Source organism: Schistocerca piceifrons, chromosome 1 (assembly GCF_021461385.2).
Source record: "Schistocerca piceifrons isolate TAMUIC-IGC-003096 chromosome 1, iqSchPice1.1, whole genome shotgun sequence".
NCBI lineage: Eukaryota > Metazoa > Arthropoda > Insecta > Orthoptera > Acrididae > Schistocerca > Schistocerca piceifrons.
In genome coordinates, this window is record NC_060138.1 from 1120207491 (window position 1) to 1120224925 (window position 17435).

The following is a 17435-nucleotide window of genomic DNA, read 5'->3' on the forward strand; positions in this document are numbered from 1 at the left end:
CAGCTTATTCCGCTGAAAGCAAGAGATTATAAATACGTCTCATGCATGAGAAGCATATATTTCTGTAGTTGTGTGTTGATATTATCATAGGCAGTTCAATTTAAACTTAAAAAGTTTCTATGGAGTCCATTGATTTGCTCATTCCTACACTTCATTCGACTTTCTAATACACAAACACTTTTCTGAATGTAATTACTTATGCTTTAAAAGCGGATGTGTTGAAGATATGTGGCTCAGATTTAGCAACAATTGTGGAATCGATTTCTTCTGTTTTGGGGAATCAATTTTATTGCTTTTGCCCATTTATTATCGAATCTGTATGGTCTTCCCGTAAGCTATGGTTGTGGTGGCTTATGTGGGTATGACATTCCGTATAGGTGTCCTAAGTTCCACATTCACTGATTTAACTGAAAGCATAGCAAATAAAACTCTGCTTTCTTGGAGAGGTATGTGACATCTTTGTGTAAAAAGTAAGATCTTCTGGTATTTACAGGCAACTTTAGGTTATTAAAGGAATACGACATTATTCAGTAAGTGTCGTACATTACAAGAGAATCGTAAATAGACTGTCCTGTACAGGACTGTTTCGTTCCTCCCAGGGTCCTTAGGGAACTAAATAACGACTAACGTGGGGTTATTTTTTAGTTATTGTCGTTTGTTATGGCACTACATACACTTCCTATTATAAAAACTACGTTACGAATATCTGAACGTCAGTATTCGCAGTCATCCGATGTCGTATTTAGTAGTGTTGCTTGCTGGTCGCTTGTGGCGCTGCTATCGCTGTGGGAACAAAAACGAGATGGAGTGTCGCGACTGTTATTTTCAACGAGTTAAAATTTCATAGAGTGGCTGAGATACTAGTTACAGCGCTCCTAGCGGCAATCAACGCTAACTCGGCCGCCATGTTCTCCTTAGTCAAAACATTAGGAAAGCGTTACTGTTGTTTGTGTTGGAAGCGTGTCAGCTGTTGTGATATTACTGCAATATTTAGCTTTTCTTGTTGACTTTTTTGCTACAAAATATAAAGTCAACATGCCTGCAGTGTGTTCAGCGTTCAACTGCACAAATCGGAGCGATAAAACAACAAATATTTCATATTATAAGTAAGTATATTAGTACCGAAATACGACACACGTTTGTTAATGTTTATTAAAGAGTCATTTGCATTGGAACTGTAATTATGCTTAAGACAAATGCAGGAAAGTAATTTATTTATCGTTGATTACAGATTTCCTTTAAAAGATAAGGAAATTACAAAAAGATGGGTTATAAATATGAAGCGAGAATACTGGTTTCCTACAACAGCCAGTTACCTCTGTTCAGCTCATTTTGAAGAGAAATATATGTACCACACAAATGTCCAGAGGCGCCTTTTGTCAAAAGCAGTACCTACTATCTTTAACTTTCCGCCACATTTACAAAAGCAAGATAAAGTATTACGACCACAACCCAGAAAGCGATCTTTCGACAATTTGCAAGATAGTGCTGTTACAGTGACATCATTAGCACAAAGTAAGTCAATAATTTAATTTTACTCTGTGTTCTTATTACTTTGAATTACATACTTTCTATTATAATCTTATGGTGTAACTCTGTTATAAACTTAGGATGTAGCTGCATTCTTTCAGTGCCTGTCGGACCCACATCTGTTTCTGCTGACAACAATTACTGTCTACCAAGCCCTAAGAAGTTGAAAACACAACATAACAGAGTACAAGCAGAGAATGTGCGACTAAAGAAGCGGATAAAGCAAATGAAGCAACTTAGTGTACGACACAAAAGAAGAATAGTGCAGTTACAGACTTTAGTTGCTGGTTTGAGAAGAAGGCTATGTAGTTCAGTTTCTGATATGTTAAACTGCGAACATGTAATTGGTTTGTTGAAGGAGCTATTGGAACTTCAGTGCAGTGCTAAAGTTTGCCATTATTCTCAGCAAATAAGGAAATTTGCCCTGACCCTACACTTTTATTCTGCCAAGGCATACAGCTACTTACGAAAATTTGTGAAATTACCCCACCCAAGAACGCTTCGCCGTTGGGCAATGTCAGTGGGTGGCCATCCAGGTTTTACTGAGGAGGGGTTCACTAAAATTGCCTCTGAAGTTGAGAATAGCACAACCCAAATGTTTGCAACATTGATGTTTGATGAGATGGCTATTAAGAAGGACCTTGTTTGGGATGGGGAAAAAATAAGAGGCTATGTTGATTTTGGGGAGGGTGGCATAGAAAGTGCTGATAGCGAGGCAGCAAAAGAGGCTCTTGTGCTCATGGTCACAGCGCTAAACAGAAATTGGAAAATTCCTGTGGGTTATTGTTTAGGTCACTCCCTATCTACTACTGTAAAGCTAAATTTGGTACAACAGTATCTCCGAAAACTTGAAGACACTGGTGTTACTATAGTAGCTGTGGTTTGCTATGGTACTGCCACAAATAGAACTCTAATGGCAAATTTAGGGATCAGATGGGATGAACAGGGAGCACAGTGTTGGTTTCCCCACCCTTCAAATAATGATATGAGGGTATTTTGCATGTTTGACACAGCTCACATGCTAAAGCTGGCACATAATTTACTTGCAGAAAAGAATTTTTTGTTAGATGGTACCATTTCAGGCAGTGATAACATAATTAAATGGGAACATTTTAAAAAGTTAGTGGACTTGCATGAAAGGGAAGGTTTGCATGCTGCAAACAAACTTAGGAGGCAGCACATTCTGTACCATACTCAAAAAATGAAAGTGGCTTTGGCAGCATAAACCCTTAGCAATTCTGTTGCAAATGCCATGTTGTTCTGCAAAGATTTAGGCACTAAAGAATTTTATGGGTGTGAGGCAACAGTTAAATATATCAAAATGTTAGACAGTGCCTTTGATTTATTAAATTCTTGTCACACAATGGGCAAGGGCACTAAGGCACCAATTTTCAGAGGGAACAGAGACACAGTCTGTAAAAGGATCAATGAATACAGTAAGTGTTTCAAGTCTTTAAAGCTTTCTGATGGAAGTCCTGTTATTCTGTCTAACAGAAAAATGCCGTTGTATGGACTTATCCTGAATTTAATGAGCATAAGGCAAATTGCAGAATTGTATGTTTGGAAAGAAAATGCAGAGCTCAATTATATTTTGACCTGTAGAACAAGTCAAGATAACTTGGAATTATTTTTCTCCAGTATTCGTAGTAGAGGAGGAAACAGAAATAACCCAAATGCTGTGCAGTTTAGATCAGATTACAGGAAATGCTTAATTGCATAGATAGAAGGTTCTCAAAATGGCAATTGCCAAGAATCAAATACTAGTATGCTACCTCCTGCTACTGTTCCATCACTTCCTTTTGCTAAGGTAAGCCCTGCAGCTGTAGACCATGATTATGTGCCAGATTATGCCTCACTGAGTATGTACTCAGAATATGTCATTGTGTACATAGCTGGAAGTATAGACAGGTGACAAACAAAATTAACTGTACTGACTGCTTAGAAGTTTTTTTGCTTGTATTGAGGCTAAAAGAACTGGATTGATTGCAGTGAAAGATGTGAAAACCAGTTTAAACAATCCAGCTAATGATGTTAAACTTTGTAATGTTGCTGAGAAGGTTTTCAGAAATAATGAGGACATAATCCTGAAATGTAAGAAAAACGTTTTGTTGAGGTTCCAGACAGAAGTGTTGCAATTGGTGAGAGGCTCCTTATTTATAAACAATGAACATCTTTTTACAGAAACTGAATTTAGTGAAGAAACCCATTATGTTAAACTGATAAAACTGCTGCTCAAACATTATTTTGTATGTCGAATAAATCACTTATGCAAATCAAAATCATCTGAGCAGAGAGGTAAAGTTGTGAGACAACTATACACGAAGCTTATTTTATTTAAAGGTCAGCGAAAAGACTGAAAAAATACGAATGCCAGTTAAAACATTGTAAAAATTAAATGTAAATAAATTATTTTACTTTGCTTGTAGATTATTATTGAATTACTATGCTTGTGTTAACTACTAGTAACACATATTTCAAATAATATTCTCTTTCACAGTGTACTGGTTTTTGAGGCTTTGACAGTTTACTTTGAAATAGCGACAAAAATATCGCATTTCTGCGCCCGTTACTGTTTCTAATAGTTAACCACAGCATGTTTAGAAGTTTCACCGTAATATTCTGGTGGTACCTGCTCTAATTGCATTAATTTATGGGCAACAAGTAACGTTATAGTGGATGGACAGACTTATTTGAGTTGTCTTGTAGTATTATTTACATCGAAACGTTTAGCCATATGTCGACAAAAACATCCCTTTTTGCTGTCGGTGTACACTGAAATCACTGCTGTCTATTGCTTGTTTTAGAAAAAATAAAGCTAGTATGGGCTATTTCAAGTAAGTCAAACGCAGTTACAAGGGGGCGGGACACAGCAGATGAATGCCTTGACTAAAGAAAACATGGCGGACAGAACTTCAATTTGCTTCAAACATGGCGGACCTATAGCCACTCTATGAAATCTTAATTCGTTGGTTATTTTAGATTGTGGAATATCTTTGGAAGGAGCGCAACCACAGTACCTCTCGTGAAGTATGTACAAGTAAAAGCACAGTCTAACATAACAGTCGCGACACTTGGCCTCGATTTTGTCGCCTACCGCGCCAGCAGCGCCGCAAGTGGCCAGTAACTTATACTGTGAGTTCGGCGCGATCGTGAAAGCGAATAGTGGTTGTTTATTTTGATTTCTACAATGGTTTTTATAAGCGGGAGCTTTCGTAGCGCAATAAATTGCAGCAACAACGGGAAGAAGACACCACAGCTGCCTTTTTTTGGTTTCCTAAGGATGCTGAGAGGTATATACCATCATGTTACTAAACTGTATCGTCAGGATCCACTTGCTAACTACATGTGTATTAATGATTAATGTTTCGTTTTAGGAGCAGAAAATGGCTCGTTAATAGCAGACGAGAAGACCTTATGAAAAAAGACCCAGTTTAAATGTATAATAATTTAGGTTTTGTTCGCTAAATTTAGAATAAAACCAGTTCATGAACGCAGATAATAATAAACTCATGTGGAATGCAGTACGCACACTGTTTGACATCCCAAATAAGCCACCTCAACTGACGATGAGGAGGAATCTACAACAAAGATTCGACAATCCATCTAAAGCTGTAAAACAGTCCTATGACACAGAAGCAGCCAGTTCAGCTCTCCATGTATCAGTGCCAGGTTCGTGTGAGTCGTCAACACAGTCCTGCTTTGACGATGAAGTGGTTAGATTAAGTGCAGTTATTCGTGTCTTACAAATCGTAATGTTCGGTATGTATTTCATTCACTTCTGTTGTTAGTCACTTAATTTTCCTTGCTTCCATCGTGTGATGACATTATTTTGTCACTGACAGATTGTTTGCAAATTATTCAATATTTGGTTTTGCGTGAAATGTAATGTAATCAGCTCATTATAATGTTTTCAACATATTTCACCCACTATTTGGCAGTTGCTTGACCCACTTAGAATAATATAAAGATGAAGGTCGTACTTGTGGCAACAGGCGACAATGACAAACTGGCCTATAGAACGATAAATGAGCTGTCGATCCCTTTTGGATGTGCTTATTATGTGTGAATCTGTGTGTTTATATTCTTTTGATATCAACGACGTGAGCTGCAATTCTATCCAACGTCACAAGTGTTTCCTCACGAATGTGTTGTAGCTTGCCACTCGATGGTTTTTGTCCATACTTGCGCTTATTTTAGAATCATTTTTAGAAACATATATGCCTTATAATACTACACAAACCCTTGAAGGCAAGAAAATAACTCAATTATTTCGTAAATTACGTAGGCGCGCACTGGCGATTTTCCGTCGCGCGATTTATTTGTAGCAAGAATGAAACCCAGTGGCTCGAATAGGAGCGCGCGCACGTGCGACAAAAAAGTAGTGGCGATTTAAAAGACGCAACCGGCGCTATTTCATGCGCGACGCGGTTGTCGCAGGTGTGGAATGATTCACAGGCACTGGCATGGGCCCGCGCGCACTAGCGACGCGATTTGTCAGTTAGTCGCTCTCGCTCTGTGTTGCATACACACAAGTTCAGTGCGCCAGCATGTCTGATAACGGGAGTTGCGCTACGGATGACATTGTAAGCCGTGTTGTCGATTCAGAAAGACTAATTGCAGAAGTACAAAAGCGACCAGCTCTCTACAACAGGAAATTAAAAGAATACAGTGGCCGCAATTTGAAAGAGAAACTATGGCGAGAAGTATGCTGCAGCCTAATTCGGAACTGGACCGAACTGCCTGGACCAGAAAAGACTAACAAAGGTATATCATGGTTCACTTATTTCATTCATTCATGTAGACATTGTAACGGAACCTATTAAAGGCTTTACTTTACCGAAGTATGCGATACCCTCCAAATTCAACCAGTTTAACGAGTATTTATGATTATAGAAAAGTTATTTTGTATGTTAACAATGATTGCACAACATGTCTCCATAAACAGTCAACCCATTAAATTATACTGAATAACTGACCCACACAAAAGTTAATATCACTTGATCACTGATACAGCAAATATCATGTAAAAACACGAAGTTCATCTTAAATAATTAATATGAAGTACGAAAAATAGTGGCCAACTTACGTATTTTGGATCCCCTTAAATAAAAATCACCCAGTGAAACCTATTTGTTCACTAGGACAGTTTTCACTCAGTATTCACGTAAACACTCCTATTTTAGGCGAAAACCAATGTAATTCTTAATAATTCATGTTATTTACTTATTTATGCAAATTAGAGAAGTCAATTGACAAACTTCTAAAAAACGGTCTTTTTGTAACAAAGAATTATTCTGTCAAGTCAACAAATCTGTCTGTCATTTTAATACCGAGCGAGGTGGCGCAGTGGTTAGCACACTGGACTCGCATTCGGGAGGATGACGGTTCAATCCCGTCTCCAGCCATCCTGATTTAGGTTTTCCGTGATTTCCCTAAATCGCTTCAGGCAAATGCCGGGATGGTTCCTTTGAAAGGGCACGGCCGATTTCCTTCCCAATCCTTCCCTAACCCGAGCATGAGCTCCGTCTCTAATGACCTCGTTGTCGACGGGACGTTAAACTCTAACCACCACCACCACCATTTTAATAAGCTGTTAAATTATGTCACTCGATATAAATTAATAACTTTTCTTCACAAATTACGATAACGGATGTACATGTGACTTATAAACTATATTTCTTTTTAGTAGTTCTTTGACAAGGTTATAAATACAAGCAGCAAGAAGGGTCGGGGGCAGAGTCTGAATGTCACTTTGGTAAAGTGTATGTGTGTTATTGTTCGAGGTGGATAAACATTGCAAAGAACATGTAAAAGAAGTGCTAGTTTGTGTTGTGTCATTGTTTTTGGTGGACAGTGGAATTAAGATGGCCACCAGAGTAATAAATATTGAAGTTTAAATATTTGTTGGTTTCGCTCATTATTTATCATCAAAAGCACATAAAAAATACGGCACCATGTTTTTACCCCTAGATAACCAGATTTAGAGCCAGCATTAGCATCGAGACACAGCAGCGATCCAGCAAGCAGCAGCGTTTTGACACAATGCATTTTAATGGCGCCAACATAACATCAAGCGCTAACAAGCTCCGTAAGTGGGAGTGAAATAGTGCGATTATAGCAATATCTATGACTAGGCGACCATTATAACATCACAGTTACAACAATTTAAATTTTTTCATATTGCCAAGATACTGATCCTTGTGGAGTCACAAAGTAGTTTGCAAAATAATCCCTTATCTGCATACCACACGCATCAGCTCTTATTCCTACAGGCTCACAGCCTTGCAGAAGGGATTCGTACGACTCGTCCTCAGTTCGCACACCGACATTTCGTCTTACGAAATTATGCAGAATACAACATGCTTTTATGATTATGTCTGAAAAACCAACATCCACAGCCATAGGTCGATGAAATATTCTCCATTTGTTAGCCAAAATCCCCAAAGTACATTCTACCATTCTACGAGTACGACAATGTCTACAATTAAAAACACGCTGTTTCATTGTCAGGTTTTTCTTCGAGTACGGCCGCAGAATATGTCAAGCAGTGCAAATGCTTCGTCTCCTACAAAATTAAAAAGTTGAGCCTCTCCTTCTTTGTCGTCTGGTAATTTTTGAGGGTTTGGAATGTTTAACTGATTAGATTTCAGTTTTTGATAGAAGTTGGATTTCTTGAACACATTCGAATCCCCACTGGCTCCGTACGAGCCCACGTCTATCGCAGTGAAACAATAATCAGCGTCCACTACGGCCAAAAGTATTGTCGAAAAATAATTCTTGTAATTATAAAACTCTGAGCCACTGTCAGCAGGCTTCTTCAGTATCACATGTTTCCCGTCCACAGCACCAATGCAATTTGGAAAGTCAGTTCTGTCTAGAAACTGTTTGGCTATAATCTTCCAATCATCTTCAGTTTTTTCAGCCATATGAATAGGCTGTAGACATTGCCACAACTGCTCGCATGTATCCTTCACAATTTCTCCGATTGTAGTGGCTCCCAGTAGATATTCGTAGTGTAATGAGCGAAAGATATTTCCAGTTGCAAGGTATCTGGACGAAATAATATTCAGTAACACCATTAATATTTATTCATAGAAGTATTAAGGTAAATACTTACAATAAATTATATACAGTGATAATTTCATTTATGGCAGGTAAAGAAATTCAAAGCAAGTGGAAAAATCTGAAGGACTGCTTCGCGAGAGAACTGGCATCACAGAAAAAATCTTAGTCTGGCGAGGCTGCAAGAAAATGGAGGAAATATCTATGCTTCGATGCAATGTTATTTCTGCTCCCTCAAATGGAAGACAGACCGACCACCAGCAACATCAAAATTATGCCCAGTAGCACAGGAAACAAGGAAGTAGGTTCTCCCCCCAGTTTGTCTTCACAAAACAACAACGATACTGCACAGAGCACAGAAGTACGACATCCTACGAAAAGAGAAGCCAAGAAGGTTACGTCCTACGAGGAATCTCTATTAAATGTATTAAAAGACAGACACAAAGAAGAAGTTAACGGAGATCAGAATTTTGCATTTATGCTTGTCCCCATGCTGGAGAAACATTACACGAAAATAGAAATACTGAATGTGATGAGGAATGCCAGATATTATAAGCTTTCACTGATTTTTCCACAGCGTCCGAACGTGTGTTTAGCACAACTTAAGCGACTTCTAACACCACTCAAGCACTTATTCTCCAGCATATTCATTCGTTCAACCGTATTCTTCAAATGTCCTAAATGAAACGGAACCTCCACAAAATTTGTTCGTGTGCCCCTCTGCTGACAACCGCAACAAGACCACAGAAACCTCTATGCACAACATGGTTTTGCAGTTTTCTCATGAAACAAGTTCGCCAGTTTCTACTTTCAGTAGTGATTTTCTTGATGTATCTGATCAGTAATGTAAAATGGCAACAACAATCGTTGAATGAAATGATTCTCTTGATGTATCTAATAAATAATGTAAAAGGGCAATAAAAACTGTTTAATGAAATATTGCGTGCTGACCTCTAAGTCACTGATAAGCACTCCTCAGGTAGTACACACTTCCTCCATGTCGTATCTTGTTTTGTTATATTCGGTCCTACTGTCTGAAGCAGTGTATCAAAACTATTCTTACTCATTCGATAGTATTGAAAGAATTTATTTGGGTGATTTTGTAACTCTTTGTGTAATTTGTAAAACTGCCCTTTCACTAGTCTTTTGACTTACAATCGGATGCAGCCAGTAACGACATTTGCGCTGTTTTCTCACTCATTTGTAGTGTCGTTATGCTGTTTTCTCACTCTTCTTCGTAGTAAAAGTGCCACCAAACAAGCTGTTTCGATGAAATACATGCTGGTACTGAGAGTAGTTGCGATTTTCCTGCCGCATTGTGCGCACCACAATGTACTTCCGCGACAGCGATTGTTAAGTCGCGCCGACTGAAAAATCGCCTGTGCGCGCCTTGCCTTAAAAGCGCTTCCGTGTTCTGCCGCTAGACAACGCTGGCTGCGACTAAAAACAAATGCCTACCGGCCAGAGTCCTTCGGCTCCTAGAGACCGGCTAGAGCGCGGTGTGTGCGGCGTTGCAGTACCTGGACGGAGAGCTGGACGACGCCGTGGCGCACAAGCTGCCAGCCGCAGTCCAGCTGGTCGTCGGCCTGCGCGTGGTAGCGGCCGTCGGTCCACAGCGCGGCCTGGCCGCCCTCGCCGCCCCCGCGCTGCGCCGTCACCACCGCCTCGCCGTAACTGCCCGAGAAGCCCGAGATCCACTCCAGACGGCGGTCCGACCGCGCCAGGAACTCGCTCTGCGGAGCAAGGCGGCGCATGTCACAGGAGGTGTACACTACGGTACAGGCAACAGGTAGAGGGTGTATTGTGGCAAACAATACATCATCAAGCTGCAGTAGCATGCACCAATGTAAAACTAGCATGGTTGGTTGCGCAAATTGTTAGTACAAGGCTATTGATGAGCCAGGGTTCCAGTAGACAGCTACCTAATAAAACTGCTAGACGCAGAGAAAACAGACACATATGACATATCAGTGCTTAAGGCAACAAGTAACAACACTAATTTTTTCCAATAAAACTGCGTTTGTATATATGGTTCTCGAGCGAGACGTCGGATGTCATAGTGAAAACTCCACAATATTTCATCAGCGCAACTGGCCGACATCTTCAGGTGCGACGAACACACTTCTAAGGCAGGACCAGAGTCCACTATTTGTGCCAGCCTTAGGCAGTAAGTGCGCATGCGTGGAGGCGCCAAATTCGATGGCCAATAGCGACGATATCAACGGATAGCTGGAAGGACAGCAACGCCACCTGCAGGATGAAGAACCAAAGACTTCGGCGCACGCGCGCAGGCTGCCGCTGCTTCTCTGCGCTGCCATCGGCCGCCCCAGCGACCTCTGTAGGAAGCCGCAAGCAAAAATGCGCGTCCGCGTAAGCGCGTGACTATCCTGCCGTTGTCATCACAATATTTATATTTCTGGCGGATTGTCATCCGTCGTATGACCAGTAGTACTCCTCTCTGCTCGATGCGACTTCAATATGGCCACTGCTGGATCCCAAGCTGTACTGAGCTGAAAGCCCGTGTCTCTGTTATCAAGATTCGTCGAGCTACGTATTTTCACTGCTTCGTTAATAACACTGTCCCAGTACGGACTCGTCGATGGGAGAATTTTGATGTGTTGATAATTCATAGAATGGCCTGTACTGAGACAATGCTCGGCCACTGCAGACTTCTCTGGTTGCTCCAGACGAGTGTAGCGGCGGTGTTCAGTCCATCTCTCTTCTACAGTGCGACAGGTTTGTCCGATGTACGACATGCCGCAGCTATAAGGAATCTCGTAAACACCGGGTCTTCTTAGGCCAAGGCTGTCCTTAGATGAGCCCAAGAGAGCTCTGAGTTTTGCTGGCGGACGAAAGACACATTTAACTTTATGCCTCTTCAATAATCTTCCTATTTTTGAAGAGACACCGCCGATGTATGGCAAGATGAACATTCCCCTTTGTTCTTCGCCTTCTTCCAGTTCCTCACGTTGGGTAACCCGCTTCGGGTGTAAGGCACGGCGAATCTCCCGTTCGGAGTATCCATTTTGTTGGAAAGTGGTACACAGATGGAGTAGCTCATTGGATAAGCTGTCTGAGTCTGATATGGCTCGTGCTCTGTGGACCAACGTCCTCAGTACGCAACTTCGTTGCGAAGGATGGTGACAGCTGGTGGCCTGTAAGTATAAGTCCGTGTGTGTTGGTTTACGGTACACTGCGTGACCTAATGTGCCATCTTCTTTTCTCCGCACCAACACGTCCAGGAATGGAAGTTCGCCGTTTTTCTCCATCTCCAAAGTGAACTTGATGTTGGGATGAAGCGAGTTAAGATGCTCAAGAAATACATTCAGCGATGCAGTGTCGTGAGGCCAGATAACAAAGGTGTCGTCCACATATCGCCAAAAACACGTAGGTTTCAAATCCGACGACTGGAGTGCTCTCTCCTCGAAGTCTTCCATGAAAAGATTAGCCACAATGAGTGACAAGGGACTACCAATTGCGACGCCGTCAGCCTGTTCAAAGTATTGTCCATTAAATGAAAGGTACGTCGAGGTGAGCACATGTTGGAATAAGTCTAATAGTTCCCCATCCAGCTTCTCGCCAATGAGCAACGACGATTCCTGCAATGATACTCGAGTAAAAAGTGAGACTACGTCAAAACTTACGAGTATATCTGATGGTGCGAGTCGTGAGTTTTTCTTGAGCCGACGAATAAAGTCTTGTGAGTTATGGATATGATGCTCAAACTTTCCTACTGAAGGGCTCAGCTGCGCTGCCAGATGTTTCGCGAGATTATACGTTGATGGCAGCGTCGATGGCAGCGCAATATATCGATGGCAGCGCAGATCAGCAGCGGCAGCCCGCGCGCGTGCGCCGAAGTCTTTGGTTCTTCATCCTGAAGGTGGTGTTGCTGTCCTTCCAGCTATCCGTTGATATCGTCGCTATTGGCCATCGAATTTGGAGCCTCCACGCATGCGCACTTCCTGCCTAAGACTGGCATAAATAGGGAGCTCTGGTCCTGGCTTAGCAGTGTGTTCGTCGCACCTTAAGATGTCGGCCAGTTGCGCTGATGAAATATTGTGGAGTTTTCACAATGACATCCGACGTCTCGCCCGAGAAACATATATACAACATGTCCGTCGGGAAAGCCTCAAGCAACACAAAACTGCGTTTATTTACATTTCGATGTTCGTTTTTAAGAACGAGTGTAACTTTATTGTGCTATCTGTGATCTCATGTGAAGTAAGCTTTGTATACGGGTTGAATCACCTCAAACTTGCACCACATATATTGCAGAAATGGAAAGTGCTACTGATGTGTTGTTTCCACAGAATGGATTGGCAGGCAGGGGCCTGTATTGCTAGCCAATAAACAGAAAGTGTCTTTTTGAGCAAATATACACTTTTCTAAATACAACAATGCCTATTGACGTTAACAGACTAAAAGTAGAGTAAATTAGGATGTCAGTGGTGTTTGTTGCAGGATTCCAGTGCTAGTCGTTTATGGGGTTTCGTATCTTTGTGCCATTCAGCCAGCGTAGTTGCTAGGTGAGATGTTATGTTTGCTTACAGTGTACTTGTGTGTTCCTTGAGTACCTTGTGAATTGCTAGTCAGTTAGTATGTGACAGTCCAAGCCGTAGGTCGTGAGTGGTCGATGATATTTAGCAATGCAGAAAAAGTGTGGAGAGTGTAGGAAGAATGCAGTTCATTCTTGTATGGTGTATGCGGCAAGACATCCCAGTAAGTGTCAACCATCTCGGCAGTTATCTATCAACCTCTTCAACCAGTTCTATTCATATTACCAGCTTCTGCACGCGTTCCATCCTGCAAATTTAGCGCAAAATGCTTTTTGATATACAGAAACAACTAATCACTCCTATCGATCATTGTAATTTTTTTGCTCTTCCATATTCAACTAACTATTTAAATTCTTTCTGCATAGTATTGTAAAATAGTTTCGTAGCAAATATGCTGTACCTGTCACTTACGCGAATTGAGAATTCTCATCCCTCCCTTCTGTAGTTCATATTCATTTTAGAGGACTGTTACGATAGATCGCTAGACTGTCTCCTTTTGTGCAAACAGCCAGTGGACCTGTGAACGTCCTTCATACCAGGCGCAAATAGCGAAGGTAAACAGCGCTGACACCACTACTCCGCCGAACTCAGAGAGTTGTGCTGGCCGAAAAATGCCGCACTGCAATGCTGCACGTGTGAAGTCTGGTATGCGGCGGCCGGCCCTGCTTTACACTCTTGCCTTTATTTCAAATTGCCGACTCCTTAACTCCTCAGAATACATTTTTTATCAATTAATCCTTTCTTTTCATCGTGTTGTGCCATAAATTTCTTTTTTCGCCATATAGACTCAGTGCCTGTCTATTAGTCACTCGGTCTGTTACACTGAAGTGACGAAAGTCATGCGATAGCGATACGCACATATACATACAGCGATCGTATTACGTACATCATCTACATCTACATGACATCTACAGGGTTGCTCCGCAATTCACACTTAAGTGCCAGGCGGAGGGTTCATCGAACCGTTTTCACACTACTTCTCTACCATTCCATCCTTGAATGGCGCGTGGGAAAAAGGAACACCTAAATCCTTCCGTTCGAGCTCTGATTTATCTTATTTTATTATGATGATCATTTCTCCCTACGTAGGTGGGTGTCAACAAAATATTTTCGCATTCGGAAGAGAAATTTGGTGATTGAAATTTCGTAAAGAGATCTCGCCGCAAAGAAAACCGCCTTTGTTTCAGTGACTGCCACCCCGACTTGCGTATCATATCAGTGACACTCTCACCCCTGCTGCGCGATAACACGAAGCGAGCTGCCCTTCTTTGCTATTTCTCCATGCCCTCTGTCAATCCTACCTGGTAAGGATCCCATACTGCGCAGCAATATCCCAGCAGAGGACGGACAAGTGTAATGTAGGCTGTCTCTTTAGTGGGTTTGTCGCATCTTCTAAGTGTTCTGCCAACAAAGCGCAGTCTTTGTTTCGCCTTCCCCACAATATTATCTGTGTGGTCTTTCCAATTTAAGTTGCTCGTAACTGCAATTTCTAGGTATTTAGTCGAATTGACAGCCCTTAGATTTATGTGATTTATCGTATACCCAAAATTTATTGGATTTCTTTTAGTACCCATGTGGATGACCTTGCACTTTTCCTTGTGAGTGCTAATTACCACTTTTCGCACCACACAGAAATTCTCTCTAGATCATTTTGTAATTGTAATTGATCATCTGATGATTTTACTAGACGGTACAGCGTCATCTGCAAACATTCTAAGGAGGCTGCTCAGATTATCACCTAGATCATTTATATAAATCAGGAACAGTAGAGGGCCTATGACACTATCTTGCGGAATGCCAGATATCACTTCTGTTCTACTCGATGATTTACCGTCTGTCAATACGAACTGTTACCTCTCTGAGAGAAAATTATGAATCTAGTCACACAACTGAGACGATACTCCATATGCACGCAATTTGATTAATAGTCGCTTGTGAGGAACGGTATCAAAAGCCTTCTGGAAATCTAGGAATATGGAATCGATCTGAGATCCCTTGTTGACTGCACTCATTACTTCATGGGAATAAAGAGCTAGCTGTGTTGCACAAGAACGATATTTTCTGAATTCATGTTGGTTATGTATCAATAAGTCATTTTCTTCAAGGTGATTAATTACGGTCGAGTACAGTATATGCTCCAAAATCCTACTGCAAATTGAGGTCAGTGATATGGGTCTGTAATTTAATGGATTACTCCTATTTCCCTTCTTGAATATTGGTGTGACCTGTGCTACTCTCCAGTCTTTAGGAACAGACCTTTCATCAAGTGAGCGGTTGTATATGATTGCTAAGAAAGTTACTATTGTGTCTGCATACTCTGAAAGGAACCTGACTGGTATACCATCTGGACTGGAAGACTTGCCTTTCTTAAGTCATTTGAGTTGTTTCGCAACACCTACTACTATGTCACTCATGCTAACAGCTGTTCTGGTTTCGAATTGTGGAATATTTACTTCGTCTTCTTTCGTGAAGGAATTATGGAAAACTGTATTTAGTAACTCTGCTTTAGTGGCACCATCATCGGTAACATTTCCATCGCTATCGCGCAGTGATGGTATTGACTGTTTTTTGCCACTGGTGTACTTTACACATGACCAGAATCTCTTTGGGTTTTCTACCATGTTTTGAGACAATGTTTCACTGTGGAAACTATTAAAAGCATCTCGCATTGACATCCGCACTAGATTTCGAGCTTCCGTGAAACTTAGCCAGTCTTGGGGATTTTGCGTTCTTGTGAATTTGGCATGCTTTTTTCGTTGCTTCTGTAACAGTGTTCTGACGCGTTTTGTGTACCATGGTGGATCAATCCCGTCTCTTATTAACTTACGTGGTATTTATCTATCTACTGCTGCCTATTGAATTTGAGCCATACCTGGTCTACATTTAGATAATTAGCTTGGAAGAAACGGAGACTCTCTCTTAGGAAGGCATCAAGTGAATTTTTATCTGCTGTTTTAAATAGATATATTTTGCGTTTATTTTTGTGGTTTTGGTTGATATGGTTTTGAGCCTCGCTCAGTGACCTTGTGTTCAATAGTCCCTGTATCCGTCATGGCACTCTCTATTTGGTCAGGATTATTTGTGGCTAAGAGGTCAAGTGTGTTTTCGCAACCCTTTACAATTCGTGTGGACTCAAGAACTGATTATCCAAAGTAATTCTCAGAGAAAACATTTAGTACAATTTCGGAAGATGTTTTCTGTCTACCACCGGCTTTGAACATGTATTTTCGCCAACAAATCGAGGGTAGATTGAACAATTATAACTGAGTGGGGTACTTATTTGTAATGAGATTCAAGTTTTTTTGAACCTTTCAGCTATTATATCATCTGAGTCGGGGGGGGGGGGGGGTTTGTAGAAGGAGCCAATTATTATTTTAGTACGGCTGTTGAGTATAACCTATACCAACAGTAATTCGCAGGAACTATCTATTTCAACTTCACTACAAGATAAACTACTATCAACAGACACAAACACACCACCACCTACTTTATTTAATCTATCCTTTCTGAACACGGTTCGCGCCTCTGTAAAAATTTCAGCAGAATCTCCGGCTTTAGCCAGCTTTCTGTTCCTGTAACGATTTCAGCTTCAGTGCTTTCCATCAGCGCTTGAAGCTCTGATACTTTTCCAACGCAGCTACGACAGTTTACAACTACAATACCGACTGTTGCTTGGTCGATTCTCTTCGTTTCCTTGACCTGTACCCTTTGAGACTGGGGCCCTTTTTGATCTTTCTCGAGACTGCCTAACCTAAAAAAACGCCCAGTCCATGCCACACAGCCCCTGCTACCCGTCTAGCCGCCTCCTGTGTGTAGTGGACATCTGACCTATTTAGCGGAATCCGAAACCCCACCACCCTATGGCGCAAGTCGAGGATTCTGCAGCCTACACGGTCGTAGAACCGTCTGAGCCTCTGATTCAGACCCTCCATTGGGCTCTGTACCAAAGGTCCGCAATCGGTCCTGTCGACGATGCTGCAGATGGTGAGCTCTGCCTTCATCTCGCTAGCAAGACTGGCAGTCTTCACCAACCCAGATAGCCGCCGGAAATCAGAGAGAATCTCTTCCGACCTATACCGACCCACGTCATTAGTGCCGACATGAGCCACCACCTGCAGTTGGCTGCACCCTGTATCCTTCATGACATCCGGAAGGAGCCTTTCCACATCTTGGATGACTACCCCCGTTATGCACACGGAGTGCACATTGGTTTTCTTCCCGTCCTTAGCTGCCATATCCCTAAGGGGCTCCATCACCCGCCTAACACTGGAACTCCCAGTGACAAGC

The 17435-nt window shown here is 41.6% G+C and overlaps 1 protein-coding gene across 1 annotated transcript in view; it reads right to left on the minus strand.

Moving 5' to 3' along the window:
• LOC124778169 (xaa-Pro aminopeptidase 1-like) overlaps positions 1-17435 on the minus strand; it is a 156688-nt gene that overhangs the window by 75241 nt on the left and 64012 nt on the right. Inside the window, exon 3 of the mRNA XM_047253626.1 lies at positions 10113-10325. Within this exon, the coding sequence (XP_047109582.1) occupies positions 10113-10325 (213 nt within the window). The remainder of the gene's footprint in view (positions 1-10112; positions 10326-17435) is intronic.